The sequence below is a fragment of the Melanaphis sacchari genome, unplaced genomic scaffold (assembly GCF_002803265.2).
Source record: "Melanaphis sacchari strain LSU unplaced genomic scaffold, SCAv2.0 Contig21_pilon_pilon, whole genome shotgun sequence".
Taxonomy (NCBI): Eukaryota; Metazoa; Arthropoda; class Insecta; order Hemiptera; family Aphididae; genus Melanaphis; species Melanaphis sacchari.
Window position 1 is genome coordinate 1,997,593 of NW_020271096.1, and position 24,630 is coordinate 2,022,222.

Here is a 24,630-nt window from a genome sequence, read left to right on the forward strand (position 1 = left end):
CAAATAAATCAACGTTACATGTATGTACGTATTAAAATAATATAATATGCGTGATATATTATTATGTATTCTTCATTGTTTTACTTTCAACTTCGAAAAATTCTGGAATGAATCATGACTGTTGTTCCTTAAAGTATTTGTAGGCGATCGAAAAATCCTTGTCACCCCATCCCTTCCGGGATATATGTGCGTACATGTCCACGGTTACGCGGGTCAAAGGCGTTTGAGTTTGCGTCCCTTCAGCTAGTGACTCGCCCAATCGCATGTCTTTCAGCAGCAAATCAGCTTTGAAACCGTTCTGTATAGACATGTAAGTTTTTAAACTAATTAAGTTAGACGTTTATGTTGGTCAGTTTTTGTTTAAAAACAGCTCAGGTCAAATATTTCACGTTCGAAAAATTTTTTGTCATGACTTCTGAGAAAATCAGTTTGGGGGGGGGGATATGAATCGTATAGGTTCTGTACTAAAGAAGGAGCATTAGTTATGTGATAGATAGGTGGAGTATCTAATGTAAAAAGGAATTAGATGCATTGCCGGCTTGAGTGTTTCGAGGATCTGTAGCAAATAAGTCAGATCGCCTATCAGATTGGGCCATAAATTGGTCTTGAAAAGCAAAAAAAAAAAGGTATATGTTTGTCATGTAAGACTGTATCTCAGCCCTACTTATGAACTACGAACTAAAAAATACTATTTTTATTTAATACATAATGTATTTTTCAATACAAAAAATAAATGTCACTAGGTATGTGCTAAATTTTTTAAAGGCATGCGATATATGTGGCCAGCTAATCGATCAGCTGTGGGCGAGATAGTAAAAAAAGACTAAAATAGAAATATTATTCTGTCTTTTAATTATTTTTTAGTTATAAAAACGGCGGTCGAAGAATGTTACTAATGTCATCCATGTAGGTAGGTAAATCATATTTTTTGCTAACTAGAATTCTAACTATCGACGATTATAGTATGTAGATTGTAGGTACCTCCTATAACGATATTTTTAAAATGTATAGAAGTAGATTAAAATTTTCTGAAAAACAAAAGTTTTAAACGTTGAAAAATTTGCCAAGTTAAGAGATTTAATTTGTCATAAAATGCAAAACTAATTTTATATCAGTATTTATTAATTACCGAGTAGATTATAAATTTTTAATTTTGGATGTTAGTCGTTACAGTACTTTTTTAGAATGCGTTTGGGGTTTTGAATTTTTAATAATTGTACAAATTGCAATTACGATTGTTGTAAAACTCTCGTAGAAAGTTTGAGTTTTCATTTTGAAAATGTTTTTTTCCACTTTCGAGTTAACAGTTACGGTGTTAGAAATCTTAAAAACCTTGTTTTTAACTAGTACTTTATAGTAGGTACCTATACTTAACGATTGCATTGGTAGTGATAAAGAAAATTAAATGTAAGCTTTTTGTTTGGTTAAATTATATATTAATATGTCTTGAGAGTGCCAAATGTGAAGACTATTACGGAGACAAGATTAACCTGAATCACTGAAATTTAGTTTGTACTCGCGCCTGGGATTATTATAAAAATTAAAAAATATGATCGCGAGAGGAAAGAATAATATATGTTTGTTACGCATTCGGCCTGCAGGATGAACGATTTTGTTAAGTTTTGGTGTTTTTAGTCCGTTAAAAAATATTGCTCCGACCAGCGTTAGAAAAGAATCCGAATGGAAAGACGGCGATTCATACCTGATAGCCGTTATTGCTTGGACTTGGCTTATCGACGGCTCCGGGCACGGGATTGTTGATTTCGGATGCCCAACACCGTCCTGTGCTTGTGTTGATAATAGACGCCAAAACCTTAGGTTCAACGCCCAACCTGGAAGAAAACGGCCCAGTAAGTGAGTTTAATGATAGGATTGCGATTGATGAAATCGTAATAATAATATATAATAACAACCAACGTGCTGTACTGCACCTGTTGTTCGTAGAATAAATGATTTTAATATGATTTGAAGTAGATATCAAAAGTCTGAAAAATTAACCTCAAACAGGGACGTGTTATGGGTAATATTAGAGTTAAATCGTTGAAATTAATTAAAATAACAAAATACACGCTGTTAAATGATGACATGTCTGGACACTAAACTGACGATCTCTGCACACAACAACAACGTTTAGGTCTACTCAAAATTTTTAGTAGTTTCCGTGCTGAAATGGTACTCGGTGGCTGGTACCTATCTAAATCTTTCTCTCAAAATTAGTGAGTTTTAACCGTAATTTATATAACATAAACAATTGATAATAATTATCTACGTCACATATTTATTCTAAGATTAATTATTTTTGTTTAGTTACATTTGTTACTAGTTAGGTACTTTTACATGTCTATATCAGTCCGTCTTGTAATGTGGTTATCGCAATGTATATACCTTCAAGGTTACACCTATCCAATGATAATTTTTTTCACATTTTTTAAAAATAAACACTATAGAATAATTGTCGAGTTAATTTAAGTAAATATTAAAAAATTGAATTATATATTAACTGCAGCTTTTCATTAAGTATTCAAATTGTTATACAACTATACAAGTTTGTAACACTTAGCAACTTTTTTTTTAATTTTGTTAAGTTGCAATAACATATTCATGTAGGAGGTAGCATTTTTAGTACTTTATAAAAATTTTTACTCATTTAAATATAAATGTACGATAATTTATTTAATGGTTAGCCAATGATTGTCTACAAATAATTTATGTAAATACATATTTGAATTTCGCGATATTTTAGTTATATTTAGCTAGAATTGCTAGAAAGCATTTATTGATATTATGCTTATTTAGATTTATACTACTTTAAAATGACTAAATATATTTTTATTTTCTAGTAGGACGACCTTAATTTTTAATCAGGAGATGCTGCGTAGAGTTCTGACACAGTACTCAGCTTGTCTAAAATTTAAGTCCTTATAATAATTAGTTAACCTAATCTACCTATAAAATTAGTATGAAACGATTTTTTTTTTTTATCAATAACTAGTCAGTATAGGCCTATGTTTTTTTTTAGAGCGAAGAAGTTCGCAAAACGTGAAAAATGTTGGCTATAGCCTATAGTAATCCACTAACTATAAAGATATAATTGCACGAGATTATAAGTGTAACTTGTATTACTTTCTTTGCATAATAAATCATTAACACATCAATATTATACATATACGTCTTATGCAACAGCAGCCGTTCGCTATTATGTGTATAAAATTAAATTAGTTGCTTAATACGAATAGTTGAGTGTAAATTATAAAATATTTAAACATTTCGTGCTATTGCTGGTATACGCCGCATGAACGCATAATATATAACATGCGTAAAGCCACAGAGTTCGCTGTATTTTATAACGATCTACTATTAATTAACATAATACCTGTAATAGGAATTCCGTCCGTATAATCGCTTTTACTGAGATGGTATAATATATAAATGGTACCTACCTAAATAATACTCGCCGAGAGACACCGAAATGATCTGAATCACATTACGAAAAAATACGAATTCAAACATTTATCATTGCCTCAACCCAATGAAACCTTAATTTATAGTAAACGCATTAAGCGTATAGGTACACTATTATTAATCTATACCTATACACTACACTATATTGTGTTCAACGGTAAAGGTAACATGAAATATTGTATCTCGAACTTCATTTGACTTTTTTTGTTTACTGCATAATAAAAGATCTTGTATTGAACTTATTTTTGAAAAATGTTTTAAAAATTGTTTACGTACAAATTTTTTTTTGAATTGTACATTTGTACCTATCTTTTATTTTTTTGAGAGCTTAAAATCGAATTAATAGAATTATTTTTTTAAACAACTTGACTTTAAAAGTTTTTTTTTTTTTATTTTAAAAATTAATTTATCGAAGGCGAATTGCAGTTTAAATTTATGCATGTACATATTATCGTATTTCTCAACTGTCTATCTAGAAATGTATTAAGTTTCATGTGATTTCTTTATTTGTTGAAATCTTAAATGTGATGTTTTATATGCGAAACTACACAGAACTGTAAAACTGTAGGTAGATTGTTAAAAAAATATAATAAATACAGTATTATGCATGAATCGTAACTAACTCACTTTCAATGAGTACATTTTTAAGATACAAAGTAATTCTATATAAGTCAATTTTGTTAAAAAAATAAATAATTTAATTTAAATTTCATCTCAAAAAAAGGGGAATAATTCAAAAACTTATTTGATGCGCACGCGTGGAAATTTTTTAAAAATAAGTCTAGGAAGTAAAAAAAATTTAAATAAAATCTAAGGTCAAGCGCTTGAAATGTTTCATTTTACTTTTATCGTTTAACACACTATAATAGTATAATATAATATATATTATAATATTATAACTACGAGCACTAAATAAGATCATAATTATTCACTACCTACTTCCGGTATCTTTAGGAACGCGGTAAACAAGGTTTTTATATACAATACATCGAATATATACCAGCCTACCAGACTTCTTATAACTAATAGTAATTTAAAAATAAATCTTATAAAAAAAAAAAAACGGTAGAAACGTACTTAATGCCCAAGTTCATTGCTTCCGACAACGCCGCCATGGTCATACCAAGTATCATGTTGTTGCATATTTTGGCGATCAGCCCCGAACCGGCTGGGCCACAGTGCACCCATCGGGACCCCATGCATCTGAATAGGTGTTCGGCTTCTTTGAACGTGCTCTCGTCTCCGCCAACCATGAATGTCAGTGTGCCGTTCTCTGCACCCACCACTCCTGTATCGAAATTACGATTATGAATGATGACGATAACAATGTATTATTAGATATCGATTTGTTTACTTAGCTTAATTTATCATTACTCATCATCGCTAACGGGTAACTCGGGTCTCAGAATGAAAAATACACATAATTTTGTATTTTTGCCACTGTGAGTTTTGAGTTAAAATACTACATACGTACGAAATGATTCCTCTATTATAGAAATCGTACTGGCCGTTGTATAATATAAAAATGAGAATTTAATACCGACGTCGCCTGTCAGTGGCGTAGATATCTTTTTATAGGCAGAGCATCGACATTTCGTCAAACAATAACAACAAGTATAATATGATATGTAACGTATACATAGTTTTGTAAACGGGCTTTTTGGTATCCACATCAGCTTCTCGCACTTATAATCGTAATAATAATAATAATAATAATGATAATAATAACAAATATAAATACCTCCTGACACGGGTGCTCCCAAAAATTTACAACCCTTCTTCTGGGCCATTTCTGACACTTTTTTAGAGCTCTCCGGACTGATTGTACTACAGTCCACGAATAACTGTTCAGGTTTCGAAGAACTAATATACATAAAAAAAAAAAAAAAACTGCCTAAATACAAAATACTAACATAGTGACAGTAGTTAAGAAATTAACTAGTTCTAGTGATTATTTTAGTAGTATAGATGATTGCCTTTCTTTTTCTTTTTTTTTTTTAAGTAATAGAAAACAACAATAAATTGTTTCTACTTAATTTAAAACGCGACTAAACAATTTAGAGGTATAAATATCCCGTGACATTCACATTTGTCTTACTAAACTTATTTAAGTTACTTTGGTCTTTGGCCTCAGTGTATAGTTATGAAAGGTAATCAAAATATACGTTACATCGAACCATGTTTTTTTTTCAAGAAAAGTCTAGAAACTTGTATGGTAATAATGTAAAAAAATAAGTTATTATGTGTAATTTTTAATAAAAAATTTTTTCTAAAAATTATATTACATTACTTCTTGACTTATGACCCAATGAAACTTACTTTCTGATTGTCCCTCGCAAGTTGTCATATACTTAATAGTCTATACTTATTATATTATGTTTACATCGGATTTATCATTGTTAAAATAGTATATCGAATTGCGTAGATTTTTATGTGATTTTAGTTTTATCTTAGCGATTTAAATATTCCATAATTCCATAATCATAAAATTTGATTTTTACATCAAATGATAAAAAACGAAATTGGTTACTAGTAGTTTTTTTTATTAACTTTTTCGTTTTTTTAAAGTATATATTTATTGTAACTGTTAGGATTTTATTCTACTGTTTTCTAGCGAAAAATAAACTTTGATAAAATTTAATTATATCATTTGTATATTAATGTAAAAATGAAATTTTTGTGTTCATCAGATTTTGAGCAGAGCGACGAACCGATGATGCATTAGATTTTACATGATACGTGGTTTTTTGTGTCTGAGGATACTTTTTATCAAACAAATTATTCAATATTATTACTAGGTAAATAGTTGATTTTTTTTCGATTTATGTTGATAACATTTTTATTATTAGTTCGAAATGCTTAAAAATGTAATAGAACATTTTTCATAATCTTTCCTAACTAGAATTTAAAAATAAAAAGTTTAAAACTACTTTACGTATTTTCAGAAACGTTTGAAAATACGATTTTAGTTAGGTATTTTGTTGTAACTCGAAAAAGAAGAAAAATACTAAGCGGTGGGACTTGAAACGCTTTATTATTATTTACCAACATATATATATTATTATTATTATACAATTATATGTATTTTATTATATATGTAATTTAATGTTCAAAATATTTAGATTAGTTTTAAGTTATTTTTTTTTCGCTTGAATCTATATCCACATCATTACATTGTTCTACGGTAGGATTATTTTATTGAGACATCGAGTTTTAAGTTAATAAATAATAACAATAGTATTTTATGATGGTTAATAATATAGGTATGCGGTGTTTTTAGCAATAATTAGTTAAAAAATAATTTAATATTTAATATAAAATATGCTCAGAAATAGTGGCGGTCAAACCGGGGGGGGGGGGGAGAGGGGGGATAGATCCCCCCCATGAAAATTTCTTTAATATTTATAACAATTACATTTATGTATATCGTACTATTTGTACTATAATATAATATTAAATATTAATGTAATACATTTTGTTTTAATTTTTTAAGAGCGTATATTATTATTATATAGATTCTAGACTCATTCTAGGAACAAGGCTGTTATTATTAATTATTATTAATACTTATTAATTAATTGCTTATACAAAATATGCGGGAATTACCCAGATCGGTGATCGTGAATATTCAATAACAACACACTCCTCCCTTGCCCAGCCCATCAGCCGAAACGTTTTAATACAATAATACGTAGCTATTATCATTATAGTTAGCCAATTCATCGATTATTATTATTTATTACATTAATTGTCAGAATATTTTGTTACGCAGACCACAGTGTTTTGTGTTTTGGCTTTCGTAGTTTTGTACTCGTCAGTCGTCACTCGTGTCTCATACAGTCATACAGACCATACTGTGTCGCGCTTGATACATATTTATATTGTCTGCAAGTTTACTGTAAATTGTAATAGATATTGTCTATAGTCTATTTTATATATATAGTTATAAATAAAGTACTAATTTACCTTAATTAAAAAAATTGATATTAGTCTTAACCATAATAGCATATTACTGCATATTAAAAAATTAGCCACATCCCCCCTCCCATGACAAAATCATTTGACCGCCACTGGGCTGATAGGTACATGGACTCCTGTTCAGTATCGTTTTTCGTATGCAATTATTTATCGCATTTAATATTTATTACAGTGGTCTACATTATACGTAATGGTTAGATACACTCGAAACCTACTACACAGCAGAATGAATTCCTCTATTTTTTTTTTTTTTTTTGAAATTTATTATTAATTTTATATTTTTATCATTTTTTTGCAATTATTTGTAACACATTTTTTTTTTCTTAAATTTTTGGAACATCTGAATCTGTAGTTTAATAATCCGTGTATAACGATATATCTAGATTCACAGTGAGCCGTAAATTATATTAAAGTGAATTCTCACTTGAGCAGTGTCGTGTACGCCAAAAGAACGTGTTGGCTTTCTGGCAACATGGTGATCACTGCATCCGAGGATTCGGCCACTTGCTGCACCGTGTCCGCGGTCTCGGCCCCGTCCAGGCTCCTAAACAAGTTCATCCGTTCGGCTGAAACGTCGTTGCCAATTACCCCGTAACCCTGTTAAGACATTTACGGAATAAATTATTCAAATAGTTTTTATAGTTATTTTATTATAATAATATGGCGATGCAAAGTGTAGGTTTTAGTTTTGTAGTGTAAACAGAAATCTTAACACTAATAAACAAGGGTGCCATTTGGGGGGGGGAGGGGGAGGAGGAAGGTGTGCACTTGTAATTTTTTTTTTAAAATTGGCCTAGGTTTTAATACTTATCTAATTGATACTATGGCCTTATCACCTTGGTCTAACAATCTTTAATTGTGCATGTATCGCTTTTCACTACTAATTATAAATAATATTATAGTGTTCTTTGATTAAAATTATTTCCCATTTCATTATTTTATATTTATATTTATATTTAATATAAATTGTAAAGGTCGTTATAATAATAAACTATTATGTTTCAAGTTGTTTATTATTTCAATTGCATTACACGCTTAAACGCTTTAGTCATGACTTCAGATTTGAATAATTAATTTGTATTTTCCTTTTTGTTTGATGTTTAACCTAATTTAAAATATAGGTAACTATTAATTAAATGTATACCTATATAAAATTAATTGAATATAAACATTCAAAAATAATAAAAGCTGAGTAATAAGGTACCTACCTAAAATTTAAATAATTTATATTTAATTTATTGATTTATATATTATATGAATGAAAAATGTTTTGGACTAAAAAATTCTATAGAAAAAATACGTGAAACGTTTTTTTAACGATTGGCTAGATGATGTGTAAAAATTGGCCTCTAACACTGTTTACATGCCCTTAAAAAATCTAAAATGGTGTCTCTGCTTACGAAACTCTGTGAAGATCCCTCAGAACATTATTGCATTATTGTATACTGTGCATTATTGTCTTGTCCTATTACAATTAAGTTTTGTAGTATCATTTTGTACTATTTAATTATTATTCATCAACTGGGATCATTTTTGTTTGGATTAGCGATTATTTGCAAAGCTCAAAATTGTAAAATTATGATTAAGATCCACTACGTCATAAAATCGTCTTAAAATTTTATGCTTGTATATCATATAAAATATATAAAGTTAACCGTTGTTTATATTGAAAAAATAGTTAACAATTTTACAAGTATATCATCAACTTTTATAAAAGCCCACGATAAACTTTTATTAGCTTTTAAATTTTATTCTGATAAATTGTATTGGTATCGTTGAATTGCAAAATAAAAATATCATTCTATTTTTTTTTTTCATTAGCTTTTAATGAAAACCTATTACAGTTCAAACTATGATATTTTCATTAAAATATTAAATTATATACTTGGTAATTACATAAAATAGCTATTAGGCTGTATGGTTTGTAATGTTTGTATATTATTATTTATTCATAACTGAAAAAGAGCAAAAAAATAATAACAAAGATAATTTTATCTAAATTATAATGATTTAAGTACATAAATAGGTTGGATATTGGAAATCGGATTTAGATAAAAGTTTAGGTGGACGTTGAGAAGGGAAAGAAGAAGGTTTAATAATGTTCTTATTTTGGTTATAAGACTGGAAAATGTATGGAAAATACTGTTTTTAGATTAAGCTGCAGTTATGTTAGTATACGATGGGTTCGAATTAGATTTGGTGTCGTGACGATGGCTGCGAGGCTCTTGTGCTTGAGGTTTTTTTTTGTTTGGTTTTATTTTTGATTCGATTAATTTTTTGCGAGATGGACATCTTTTGTAGGGGCAGTGTGGTCACATTTAGACGGGAGAATTCGGTTTTTAATGGTGTAAATGCCAGTTTAACGTAAAAAAGTGGTATAGTAATCGTTGTTTTTTTTATATTGACCACAGGTAAAACCGAATGCCTTAGCTCCGCCAGAGCATCTGAGATATTAAATAATATTGTAGAATGGTAGAGATAACGAATTTATTACCTTATATCGGTGCATATAGTGAAGAAGGAAGGTATGAAACTCTGCACCAGTACTTTCTAGATACTTCAATATTGTAGAGAAGGTTAGGTGACTATAGATAGGAGCGGAATATTAAAAATGATGGTGTGGACTTGTACGAAAAATTATTAATACCCATGAGCTCTATTATTTTTTTGTGGGATTCTGAAATATCGCTGACGTTCTTTAAATAGATCGCCGGCATGCGAACGGACTTGGGTGCGTTCTTGATGGAAGTTACGCTAGAGCTGTTTACGCTCAACTATATTGTTATTGAACGAAAATATGTCAGATTCAGTCTCACAGCCATCTGTCGTCGACAAAACAGCAAAACGATTATGTGAAACGAAAGTTTTGATTTTTTCCCCGCGTGTAAAGGAGAGCTGAAATGTCAAGACAAATTCCGGTTTGAATTCGTTATAAGAGATGATTGAGGCGATGACATGATATAAATGTCCGATATACGGCGTTACATACCTACCTATTAAATGTTATGCAATAACAAAATGAAATATTGTCACTATAAGACGTTAGAAGTGTTAGAACGATACGGAGCGCAATAACACAGGCGCGCTCTCAATGGTAGCAGAAACCGTAGTGTATTCCTAATATAAATTCTTATAAGTTATAAAGTATCTAAATAATAATAATAATAATAATAATAATAACAATAATAATAAATTATAAATTACTTTTTTTCACAGCAATTTGGCAATATATTAAGACAAAAATCAAATAAGTTGGAATAAAATTTATTTTTAAACAAGTGTGTGTGTGAAGGACGATCTCTTTTGCAGTACCTAATACAATGAACAGCGAAATCGGAGTGATGGTTTTGCATCATTATTGAGTCTCAATCGGGGTCCATAATAAATTTTACTTGACGTGACAACTCATACGCGCTACGTCAATTTCGGTATTGAATATTTAAACTGTCGCTAGCTTTACGAGTCTAAAATCTACATATACATATAATATATTCGATTTACTCATTTATATATAGGTTTGGTTTAAAACTACATATTGTTATTATTTACCGCTCTCGCTCTTTTTTGTCGGCTCCACATGCGCACGTGTTTATACTTAATATTTTATGTTTATTTTTGACTGCGCTTCAGTCAATTAGCCATTCTGATTTTATGCACAAACCGATTGTATTATTAATTTATGTCATTACCAGAATATAATATATACATATGTATGTACAAAAGGCGTTTTGTCAAAAAGGAGCTGTGTGGTTTTCTCTTTTGACTTGTTACATTTAATTATTCGATGGGCTTGTGTGGTTTTCAAAACCTTTAAATTATTTTGTTCTGACGTAGACAGGTCTTTATAGCGGCGAGGAAACAAAGAGCGATGTCTACCCATTTAGAAAACGGACAAATAATTCTTAAATAATAAATATATTTATTAAATTTTGTTTGTTGTATCATATCAAATACAGATTGTGAATGCTTCTAAAATAATAATAATAATAAAATAAGATGTTTATTTTATAAGTTTGAATGTCATAACTCATAAATCATAATAATATTACACTATATAATATATGTTTTAATGCTAGTCAAAATCTCTTTTTTTATACATTTATACCGTTGTAGTATTCTTAGAATAGACTAGTTTCGAACCGTGCACGTGGCGGTCCATTCAGTAAACACCCTAACACAGTATAAAAATAAATTTGAGTTGACGTTTCGATTTTCTGGGTGCGGTGTGCTTGGAGAATTTGAAAGTTAACGTGGATTATCGTTGCGTTATGAGACGCCCCTTGCCGTCCATATCTTTGTTTTATTTTATTTTTCCGTAGTCATCGTCGCGTAATCGTATGGTTGTGATAAAAAACCGTTGAGCGAATTAGCCACTTTCCCTACATTATTTATTGAAAATGTTATTGACTTGTTTTCGTGGACAAAAAACAAAAATATTGATTTAATGCAATGTTTCTCAACCAGTGTTTTGCGACACATAGGTGTGTCGTCGAATCAGTCCAATGTGTCATGAAGTATATTAAATAACACAAAACATACAAACATTTTTGAAACGGTTTACAAAAACTTAAAAGTATTTGATATAATTTTATGACGATTAAAAATAATTTATCTGTTATCGACGTATTTTACATATTTTGTATTATTAATTAAAATTAAATATTACCCAGTTTTTATTTTTTTTATTGTACGTTACAAAGTGACGTAGGTATCACAGGTTAATACGTTTTGCATATCATGTATACTCGTGTATATTATATTTTTTTTTGTTTTTAGATTTTAACACACATTATACATTTTTTACAGTGTAGATAAAATAAAATAAGAGAGGGGTCCAAGAGGGTGTAGTGCTATATTTTTCAACATCTCCCCGACCTAAAGACTCGAGCCTCGTCACTGGAGTACGTACCTACTCACTTATAATTATTAAAATATACAGCTATTTACACTATAATTTGCATAATCTATTTTAATACAGTTTTTTTTTTCATTTAATATTTAATTTAATATAACTGTGTGCTTATACTATATTATACTTTATAGTACATGTAAGGTATCACTGGCGTAGCCAGGATTTTTTTTCGGAGGGGGCTGATCAATTTTTACACATCAGTGGTATGCCATTGTATAGTATTGATTTAATGCTATTTTTGGTTTTCCAAAGACAACCTAACAACCTATAACATTTTGAAGTGTTTAATTTTGAATTACATAGTTCAAACAAAAAATATTGGTTTGGTTGGGAGGGTTTGTGTTCACCTGTTCTGGACGTTCTGGTATTCAAGTTAGTCTATAAGTACATATTAGGTTTATTATAAAGTGGTGCAGTAAACTTTCTACATAATTGATGCGAATGGTCAGCTATCTTCAACGCTGTCATCAACAGGCAATTATTTATTAAGCTATTTTTGTTTATTTATTTTGTTTGGAACTTTCAGTCTGCAGCATATTGTCCTACTTTCATCGACTTCGGTCGTTTTCCCAGTCGCGATCGTATTATACAAAGAATATAATGACATTACAATTATTGTACTGCACGCACATAAAATATTTAACATTTATCCCGTGACCTTTGTGTTTCGTTACCCGTCAAATTATAATTGCAAATTGTCCGCAACTCCGTTTACTTTCCGTATAGACTTTTTGTACGCGTTAAATTATTGAATACTATTGTATTTGATCTCGTACGGTATGAATTGTATCGTATTATTATAAATTACAGTACGCCTTCATTCCACTATGTAATTTTTTTTTTATAAAAGACGCATTGCATATTATACATTATTAGGACGTATTTAATATTAAAAATATACTTTTGTTATGAATCACACGTTAACAATAAGTTTAATATAATACCATTATACTATGTTATTAGTTATTACTTGTTTAATTAAAGTGATGTGTTTTGATATGAAATTGTATAGTTCGATTCTAAATAGGTAATTAGGTTTAAATAGGTTTTTTTTTGGAAAAAAAGTTTAAACAGATAATAATAATAATAATACAAAAAAAAACATCGAAAATACTCGTTTCAGTGCATAAAAAATATTTCATTTATAATTTTTCTTGTACATTTCTGATGGTTCCGCAATCCTCTTAGTTCTCACTCATAAAAACACTTTAAGCACTTATAGTGATCTATTACAATAAAATAGGAGCACACATTTTGATACAGGTGTAAATATACTAAATATTTATTTGTGTCATTCAACTCAATTTTATTACAGAATCAACAGTATTTTATGTTATAACTTATAAGTCATGTATCAGTGGTATTAAAAATCTTTATTAACCTAATTTAATTTATATTCGTTAAATACCTATTTCAAAACTAAAATATGATAATATAAAAATTTATAATTGTAATGAATTTTTATTATATAATTATAAGGTGGGGCATAAAATATGCATCGGTTTTGAAGGGCTGTAGAATAAAAACTAATGAAGTTACAGAAATAAAGTTTATGTTTTTCGGTTCAGTGTATCTAGTTTTTTTTTTACATTAAGTTTTAAATATTACATTTCTAAGATGACGGCCATCGGCAGCGATGCATTCTGTAAGCGATTCCGGTAGTTTTCAACCACTCGTTGGCACATTGGGATGGGTATAATCGTAACTTCTTCTCTGATTCTCTCTTTAAACTTTTTTAAGGCGAGAGAACGATTTTTAAAAATTTTTAAATTACAAATGGCAAATACTCGAGAGATCAGGCGTTCTGGGAACATTTGTCGTAGTTTCTTCATGAAATTAGAGTACATTTTTTTCTTTTATCATCTTTAAAACTTAATGTAAAAAACTAGATGCAATACTGAATAGAAAAATATATACCTTATTTTTGTAAGTTCAATATTTTTCCTGTAGTTTTACTATGTACATCAGGTATAAAATTATATTTTTTAGAAATGTAGTAGATACATTTACCTATGTATATAAATTTATTAAAGTTTTGCTATTGTGTTTGTGTCTTTTAGCTTTCAAGTCATAAAAAAAGTGTTATAGTCGGGAAATTAAAGGGAAAAAAATAACAATTTAGATAACGTAAAAAAATTGAATAAAATGCTTAAAATTATAAGAAAATATACTTAAAAACGTGAATATTGTTGTGATTTCATTTATTTGTAAATAAATAACGGCACAACAAACTGAATTTGAATATATTGAAAACTTGAGGAAATATTGATTGTTTTTTCTTATCTTGAGCACAGAGAAGAGTAAAAGTATAAAAATAAAATATTGTTGGATTTCTACGAATCTTGGTTGATATTACAAATTTGTGTGAGATCTATTGTACATAAATAACTAAAATGAATGACGATGATGAAAATTCACAGTACGAATTTTTAGAGTAATATTCTTGTAACACCAAGGAGTGATGATAATACCAACTAAAGAATAAAAACCAATAGGTGCTATGAATAATTGGATGTCAATATTACGTTAATATATTATTATCGTATTATGTGTCAAGAATTTTCTCAATATATAAATTTTATATAATGGATAAATTGGATTTAAATTTATTAATAAACAGCAAAAAAGTAGATTGTTCTCAAAAAATAGATAAGAAATTTTTACGGTGAAATCAAATTTCAAAGTCTAGTTTTGGTGGTACGATTGTGTATTTTTTGCTGTGTAAATATGTGACTAAATTAGTGTATACACTATAAATTAGCAGTTAGTTTGAAAAAAATCATTCTAATATTTTATCTAGTGGTTTCAAACTTATTTTTATGGTATACAATTATTAGTTAAATAATTTTAAAAAAATATTTCAAGATTTATGTGATGTTTGTTTTTAACAGTTAATAAATATCTAAAATAAACATCCTTAACGTAAAATGAAAACTTATATGTAGACACAATCGAGGCTACGGTACCTACCCCGTTTCCTTACCACATTAAAAAATGTTTTTTCTCACATTACACAAACTTAGAAATTTAACAGTCATTTTTTTTTTTTTTATCATTATTATAATATTAATAATATAGCATTATAGCTCAAACAATTGCGATAAAGGGCGAGATACTTAAAGCATATTTTAACTGTAGGTAGTCAAAACTTTTTTCCGAACATTCCATTTTTATTAAAAGTTTTGATTAACTTATTGGTGTCAAGCATAAAGATCGAAAGTACATTTTTTCTCTAAAAACAACTAAGAATTATTTGTAAAACGCTACCGTTGAAGATAGACTAACCGATTTAGCACTACTTAGTGTACATAGAAATATTCACGTCGATTCTGAGGTAGTTATATCAACCATTTTTATAAAAAAAAAAAAAATAAAAATTTAATATTTGTACTGTAAAATTAAATTTTATTTTATACTATGTATTATGCGTATTTAAATAATTATTAACAAATCTTATTAATTTATGCATGAGTGCTTAAAATAAATATTTTTAATTATTTTAAAGCATTTATCAAATGTTCGTTATTTTATATAATACTTACTAAAATTTGTTCTAGGTACGGCCTTGGACATAATTATTTGAATATTGTTTAATTTTACTGTATATGTATAGTATATACGATTGATAAACAATAATAATTAATATATGCGAACATAAATTGTGGTTTTTCTATATACTGTTTCTTCATTTATTTCGTTTATATTCGTTAATGTTGTGCGACTATAATACATACTTATATGAATATAAATTCACAATACACTAAACAACTATATATGATCAAAGATTGTATGCCAATAACTTATAATACATAAAACAAAAAAATAATTAAAAAAATCTATAAAAAATAACATATATTTTAAGATCTACAGAATTCCAGTAATTAGTAGTAAAAATTATTTTTTTATCTTATACAATATATTTTATACACAAGGATAGTTTGTAATAATTATATTAGTGAACACGTTTTTTTTTCAAATTTCTATTATACTTCACTAATTATTACATTTTTGTTAATCTAAAATGTGATAGTTATTTTTATTTTGGATTTCTTTAGTTTTGATTTCAAATATTTTAATTATTGGGCATAAAGTTTTTGATCATAATTATACATAATGTAATTGTGATTTGTTGATATGTAGTTATATAAATAGTGAAAAATGTGTATAATATTCTGCGATGTTTTTTGAACACCGTTACTAAAAGCTTTATTTGTTGTTATCTGTAATATCTTTTGCATAGGTCGATATCATACATTTTTTATGTTGTGTATAAATATCATGTTTTTTTTAATAAAGTTGTTTTTAATTGCATAATTTTTAAGTCGTATTTGAAGTTTTTGTTTACTTTAAAGTGCATATTTTACAATGTTTTAGGAAAAATATGCACTTTTTCCAGCTTTACTTACTACGTTTGGAGTGGCGTGACAGCGTTTGATGGATAAAAAAAGAATAAAATATATTACTAAATCTGAGTTCTTAGGTCAGTGTGGTGATGTAGGTACACTATGTCGAGTCATCTTGAAATGAGTGTGTTTATTATATATAACTATATAAGTATAATTCGTGACGGTTAGATAATATAATGGACAATGGTGTATTACAAAAATTATATAACAGTGTACGTATGTTGTTTACACTCCTTAGGTGTACGTAACGTAGTTTTTTCACAAACGTTTTCAATATTAAAATATTATATCAAACAAAAATCAATAATAATAATAATAATAATTATGATATTTACGTTTTTCAATAAGTTTTTCGCCATCGGAATTCCCATGTTTCCCAGCCCGACGAAGCCGACATTTGATTTCCATCGTTTGTTCTCTTCTAAACACACACACATACGTCGTTTTAAACAAAATTAATATAAACCGTTGGCGTGCGTAGACTCAATAATTTTAGGATATTTCTCAAGTTATTATTGTAAAACTGCTAAAATTCAAATCGCATCAATCTAGAAGATAGTATTATTCTTTCAAAATCATTAGTATCACATGATATCATGTACCTACTTAACTTATTATCATAATATTATAATTTATAACAAAAAAAATTTCATAGTTTTTAAAGTCATTTTTTTTTTTTTTTTTAATTTGGCGCTTAGTAGACTAAAAACGTGTTATATGACGTCGACACGTCATATATTATGATGTTATCTAAATAAAATTTAATTAATATTCAGAAAAGACTAAGTACTAGATACAAAGCATCACGCGACGCCTTGTTTATAAAGTTATTATTTTATTTGTACGTTTAATTATAAGCGTTTAAACTCAACAAGATCATTTCCGATTTATTCTTTACTGTGTAAAGATGTTTCACGTGTGTCAAACAGAAAAATATAATTTTGGCTAATGATCCGTTATTTATTTAATATAATTATAATATTATGTTATGTCGTCGGATAAGAATTTTTATTTGGCTAGTTTAAAATCACTGTGTACTTATATAACTCTACAAGTAGGTATCTCATGTCCACGAAGTTGGGCCATGACTTTGTTTAAGCGATTTAAAAAAAGTGTCAATATTTTGAAAGTTAATTGTGAACAATTGCAAAGAACTGAAAATTAACTTTCAAAAAAAGTTACTAAAACATAATATTATTAATTTATTAAAATTGTAACTCATGAGCCCGCTTAAAGGAAATCGATTTTATTGTAAATAATTTAATTGTTCGATTTAATGTTAAAAATAATAATTAAAAAATAAATAAATATTGATTTGTAAAATATTCTAAAAGCAATTTTGTAATTTTTTTAAATGAACTTAGTTTCCTATCCTGTACAGCGGTTGTATTGGTGGTTTATTTATTATTTATATATAACTGTTGAACATGTGCGATGTGCCTATTCTTGGCTCTTGGTTTTTATTTTTATAAAACTACTAAGTAAATGAACTTCTCTGAAATATAATCATATGGATTACGTGCTGGGTGGTAGTTTTATCGGTGGGAGAGGGAGGATGTGAGTGCGTGTGTAATATTTTACACCTCTTTTATAGTTATGTGATTATATTTTCCAGGTTACGCTGCTATACTGTTGTGCCTTATATTGTTATCGCGTTAAAATAATAATTTATTTTTGACAGGTTACCTGTTTTAGAAGTGTGTAAAATAAAAAAATCTATTTACTTTAATAATTTGTCTACTGAAATAATGTTTATAAATTATTTACATTATGCATAGGGTATTACTCGTATGTTTTTGTGTGTTGAGTATATTATGTCGGATTTTAAAAATACGTTTTATAATTTTTCTTAATCGTTGGATTATTTATGTATAGGCGTGATACTGTGACGTTGAATGCGTTGCATGTACCTATATGCTTTTCGATAAATATGTTTATAATTAAAAACTAAACGATTGCGTTTATGAGAGATTATTAGTATGCAGAGCATCATAGTCGGTCAGGTCACAAGTCATTAAATTATACACATATTATACGAAATATATTTTACAATTTAGTGCGAGTTTTAATTCTACAGAATGATTATAATGTTATACCTAATAGAGTTTATAGTTGCATAATATTATTAACATTGAAATAAGTAACGTTTTAGTACATTTGAATAAACAGAATATAAAACTTATAAAAAGTGACGTGATGTTTTATCATATGCTCCAAGATGTTTTAGTATAGGATTCATAAAATACTGCGTTTACGTATTTCGTAGAAATTTTATTGAGGCCTACTGTAGTGCAAGATGAGAACTATCCTGCAGCTATCTTGAAAATTTTAAGTATTTGATTGAATGGTTAACATTTTTTGTACAGTAATTTCAAGAAATTGTTTTACTTTTAATAAATAAAAAAAAAAAAAACTAAGCGTCTAAGAATTGTGAAAAAATGTTATTGATTGTTGTCAACGCACATTCAAATTCTACAATGAATATCGTAAATTATATAAAAGATAATAATAGTTATCTGATACGTTATAATAAATGTCATGTTTCTGTTGTCAAATGTTATTCTTTTTACTACACTATTGCACTCTGTATAGCAATTATTTTTCTAATTTTTAACTGTGTACATTTCTATGATTTATTAATAATGTTTTTTTCGTATAGAATCACCACTTCCGGCAAATTTCGATTGTCAGATTTTCCCTTTCTGCTTATACACATTTAACTGTATAATATTATAATATTATACGTTTGATAGATTTTATAATAAAGTATATCAATTCTCAGATAACTGTTAGTTGCGTATGGGATAACTGATAATTATATATAGTAAGTAAGAGTGTAGGACGAAACTACCATTAGCAACGTATTTAAACCGATAAACATCAATCTACTGTATATATTATAATTTATATGATATGGTATAACAAAAATAACTGATATAGTTGAGAAGCTATTAATAAAACAATTTTTTTTAATCATTTAAAAAAATATATTTAATTATCATGATTATTGCTAATTGTAGTTTATTAAACAAAAATGGTTTATATTAATAAAAATGTAAGTTATTACGTAAATTATTTAATTACATGAGTTATTTTTTTTAAACCATGTATAAATTAACTTTCGATAATATAACAATAATGAATCGTACGAATAATAAGGTTAAAGGTACTCATATAGTCATATGTTACCAAACATTAGGTACCTGTGCACCAACTACATTTAGCAGTCTTAAAAGGTGGTATATAGTCAACAAGTTAAAATGTTGTTTTTTCAATCTTTTTAGTGTTACCAGTGCTGGCTAATGTTCTTGTTAAATAACTTCATTAGTTTTATAGGTAGTATGCATTGACCATTGTAAATTGTAATAACTTGGTATTTTCCAATTTGAAAAATGATACGTTATATTTTCGTGTTTATGTATCATAAAATTACCTGTGCTTAATTAATTAATAATTAACTTTTTTATTTAATTGAGCTGTATTTATAATGATTTTTAATAAAAACAAACTAATAAATATTCATTAATTTAATAATTTAGTTGACACAAGCGTTTAATTGCCTAGGTCCCTACAGTTATGAAGTGTGATAAAAAAAAGCTAGTTGAATGGATTTTAACAAAATTTTCAGTTATTAATTATTATTATTAAAAAAAAAAAAAAACAAAATGAAAGTAGTAAAAATTACTATGTGTGATTCATTTGGGTTTGTAATATCTAAATATTAAATTATACTGTTTGTTTTGATTTTAATCTGTATACATAAAATACAATTATGTGTGTATCTTAAATTGGTAAACGTGCATTAGTAATTATTATCGTAACAGAGCGGTGACGAGGAGGGTGATTGTGGGTTTTAAGATACCTCAATTTTTATTTAATCCCCTTTTTTCGTAAATTTTAACATGTTTGCTAGGTATCTGAAAAATATCACTTAATAGGTTAATAATTCTAGCACATTAAAAACTGGGCTTCACATTCATATCCAGTGGCGCCGAAGCATAAAGACATGTGTATGGCGTACACGGTAAATGACGATATTATCGGATTGCTGTGTAGTAATAGAGTCGATTTTATAAGTCCGTGGTTCTCAACCGGTGTGTCGCCGAGTAAGTCCAAATAAAGGTTGAGAACCACTGTTTTAAGTTAAAGTGTGCAGCATAAATTTGGTTTTGTTCTTATAACGTAGTTGTGGTGATGCATGGTTACGGTCATGGTCACTGTTGTGGTCCGTAACCGAACCTATCGGCCTTGAGATTGGAAATTGTTGTTCACGGGCTATAAATAGAACAACTTCGGGGGATTCGGTGTTAATTTTTGAAGGCCGTAGTTCTTAAAAAATGTTTTCATACTCAAGTTATAATAATCATAATTCATAATAATATTATGAGAACGGTTGTGGCGCAGCGTATCGTCGTTATTCGTTTACAACATGATGAGAGCTCATTGTCAAGGCTCTGGAAATTATCTTCTCTTTTCTCAAATTGTTACTAATGCTTATAATATTGGCAGATTTTAACTCCGCTCACGATTATATTTTTTATTTTGTGATTTCGGTCCAAACTGTACAATGTAATTTCATTGATGTGTGGGACAAGAGTGGATTTCCTGTCACAACAACCAAATATGTTGTGATGTTGTAATAATATTACTTGTTTGTTGTTACAACGATATTAATAATTATGGTATTGAATACTGTTCGATTGCATGATAATTTTTCTAAATTTTTCTTTTGTTTTTAGATTATAAGAAATAATTTTAAATGGAATAGTTATGACAAATAATAAATCCTATTACAATTGTCTGTAGTTCATTTTTTGAAAAATCGTCATTAGAATTATATTACAATAATTCGTATGGGATTGAAAAAATAAGTTTTATGAAGATTTGATTTGTGTGTGACTCGAATATTTGTAAGACTTGTCCATATTGGAAATTATTTATTTAATATAATTTTTAACGTTAAGTATTCAAAGCGCTTAAATATTTAATAACAATTATCTATACTGTTGAAATAAAATTATAATTTTTACAATCAAATTTTACATAATTTGTTATATGTAGGTGTAGGTATCTATTATATATTTTGTCAATGCTTATTGAATATTGAATCGTTGTTTACGTAATAAAGTATCGATTATGATTGATAGTTTGACTACATTATTAGCATTGATTTGCGTCAATTGGTGCTAAAATTTATATATTTGATCAATGATAATAATATAAGCTAATAAATAGTAGACATTAATAAATAATAATCATGATTCATGGACTATTGATACAAAGTATAATTAATATGTGATTATTTTAATATTAAATAATCTTCAAAAAAAGCTTTAGTTTTTTTTTATTTTATTGTTATTTTTTCATATTCAAATTCCTAACAAATTCTACATTATTTAAAAGTTTTAAAAAAAAAATTAATTTTTAATTTTGTATTCTGGAGCAGAATATTTTTCTAAAAATTTGAATAATATAAAAAAAATCGAATTTTGAACGAATTAATTATTTATAATTTATAACTTAAAAGCAAGTACCTATTTAAAGCTTAGATAAGTGAAGCAGTCGAGAATATTTTGATGAGATGGCTCTATGCCCCTCGATATAAAATTAAAAATTCGTGTTATTGTCATTCAAAAAGTAATCAACTTGAAAAAGAATGAAAATTATAAATTCGTTTTTCAAAATATTAATTTGTACAATAACCATAAATGATGTAAAAAAAATATTTTTTATAACGTACATATTTTTCAGAATAATTTTAACCAGTAAACGCTATGTAAAATAATCACTCTGCCCTTACATTAATATTTACGATAAAGAGAGTCCTGTAAGAAAGTGGATGTAGGTGTTGTAATATTAAATTAAATGAGATGTTGGTATATAATGACCAACAGACATTTTTCTAGCCAATTATCAATACGTGTTTTATAATTATATTATAACATAATTTTTGGATAATATTACTATTTCGTGTTAGTTTTTAAAATTCCAGGGGGAAAATTCCTCATCTTGCTCCTTTCTAGTTACTTATATGGTCATCGAGGTTGTTAATTGTTATGGAAATCTAGAATTATAAATCGTAGGCGGTATACATAGTTATACAACAAGGATGTCTTTTAAAAACCATTCATTTAACAATGGTTATTCGTGATGAGCGCCAATTAATGTTACAAGTAACATTGACGTACCTATAATAATAATAAGTATACATAACATACAAATTATAAATAGGTATTGGTGCGTAATTGTGCGTTTCGTGAAGCACACTACTCTTAGATTTATTTTTTTACAAATTACGTATTATAATATATAAAATTGTTACGATATACGGGGCACGAAACATTTCGTTATTTTTACAAGCAATTGCTCATAATCACGCAGTGTTATAGACCGTATATTATTATATATCAGTATTCAGAGGGTATTATTAGTATTATAATATTATCACATACAAATGATTAATTTTAAATTTCTAACCAATTAAGGTCTATTTACACATAGCCGTTTCGTGTCCGTTCCGTATCCGTACTGTCCGTTCCGTATCATATTCAATTTTAATCAATAATAAATTAAAACAGTACTGTGACATTCGAAAATATTCAAAAAATTTTGTGTCGTGATCTACTAACTCTTCATACAAAGTAGCAAATTCGCTTTCAATTTTTCTTTTTTTCTATAAATAATGAACCCAAATCCTTTTTTGTTTGTTGTTCTTTTTCTCTTCTTCATCCAGCAGCAAGACAAGTACAGGTAGATCTTCTAGAGATTCTGCACTTCCAGTCATACTATAATTTTTTTCGAGTACCCAAAGCAACAGTGAAACACAGTATGTAAAACTCACGTTAGATCAGTAGATAGGTTCTAACAGCACTGAACGGGCACTGACAACGGATGCGGATCGGACACGGAACGGTATTGTGTAAATCCAAAGTAATGAAACTAAACGGACGGTACGGATATGGAACGGACACGAAACGGTTATGTGTAAATAGACCTTTACTCACTGGTGACCGATTTTTCTAGACTATTCATTGGTATTTGAACACAAGTCAACTTAAAATTAACTTTTCATATTTATAAAACGATAATAACTCAAAAAGCTAAAATTAAATCTAACTACAACACGTCAACGGTTAACACAAATAACAATAACCTATAGGTATATTATTACATAATAGTTAATTATTATTAATAATACTCACCAATCACTGTAATTGATCTTCTGCAGCCGCTTGCCGACCGCCGGAACACGTGGTTCAGACCACGGACGAACGTGATCATTTGGGCAGAGTAATTATTAACGGGCGGAGGGAGAATCTAATTTTTTGTCCTGCACCTTAGAAAAAAATAATTGGTTCGTAAAAAATCGTCGGCGATAAAACAATAATGATTTGTGGGTGTGTTTTTGCCGTCGCACTTCTCGCCGCACTTCTAGACGGTACTGTTTAAGTGTTCACTTCACACTTGTTGCAGTGTTTAAATGTTATCATAATATTATTATCGTAGTCGTATTATTGGTGTTATTGTTCACCGTTCACGCATAAGCGACGACGATGACGTGTTATCACGTCCCAATGAATTATTCATATCGATTTATTAGCTATTCGTATGATAATAATATTTCTCGTTTCACCATTTCGTCTTATCTGACGCTTTGATTTCGTATTTTTGTCTCGTACCTATTAGCTAGCAGCGTACAAAGCTCACGGCTAATTACCTACCGGTGCAGATAGCGCTGTGGACGGATTTTATCCGGGTCAGTGTTCGTTTAGTTTTAAATTTTTTTTAACTTTAAAATGTAAAAATACTATTGAGTACTATTAGTAAAATAGCATCATATAATTTATATCGATTTTTAATCGCGTCTCGCCC

General features: G+C 28.2%; 1 protein-coding gene across 1 annotated transcript; it reads right to left on the reverse strand.

The window, feature by feature from the left end:
- Positions 1-13: 13 nt before the first annotated feature.
- LOC112594068 (3-hydroxyisobutyrate dehydrogenase, mitochondrial) lies at positions 14-24,039 on the reverse strand. The gene is made up of 7 exons (XM_025338684.1): positions 23,961-24,039; positions 17,094-17,179; positions 7,865-8,037; positions 5,204-5,325; positions 4,540-4,750; positions 1,703-1,832; positions 14-298 (listed from the first exon to the last, which is right to left on the reverse strand). Exons 1-7 carry the CDS (start codon positions 24,037-24,039, stop codon positions 113-115), a joined length of 987 nt encoding a protein of 328 aa, XP_025194469.1. The 3' UTR covers positions 14-112.
- Between the last annotated feature and the right edge of the window lie 591 nt (positions 24,040-24,630).

Excerpts from the sequence above, each read along its gene's own strand:
- LOC112594068 (XM_025338684.1), bottom strand. The coding sequence starts at position 24,039 with ATGATCACGTTCGTCCGTGGTCTGAACCACGTGTTCCGGCGGTCGGCA. Across the intron at positions 1,833-4,539 it reads GCAATGAACTTGGGCATTAA|GTTGGGCGTTGAACCTAAGG; the intron begins GTACGTTTCTAC and ends GTTTTCTTCCAG. Across the intron at positions 299-1,702 it reads CAAGCAATAACGGCTATCAG|AACGGTTTCAAAGCTGATTT; the intron begins GTATGAATCGCC and ends ATGTCTATACAG.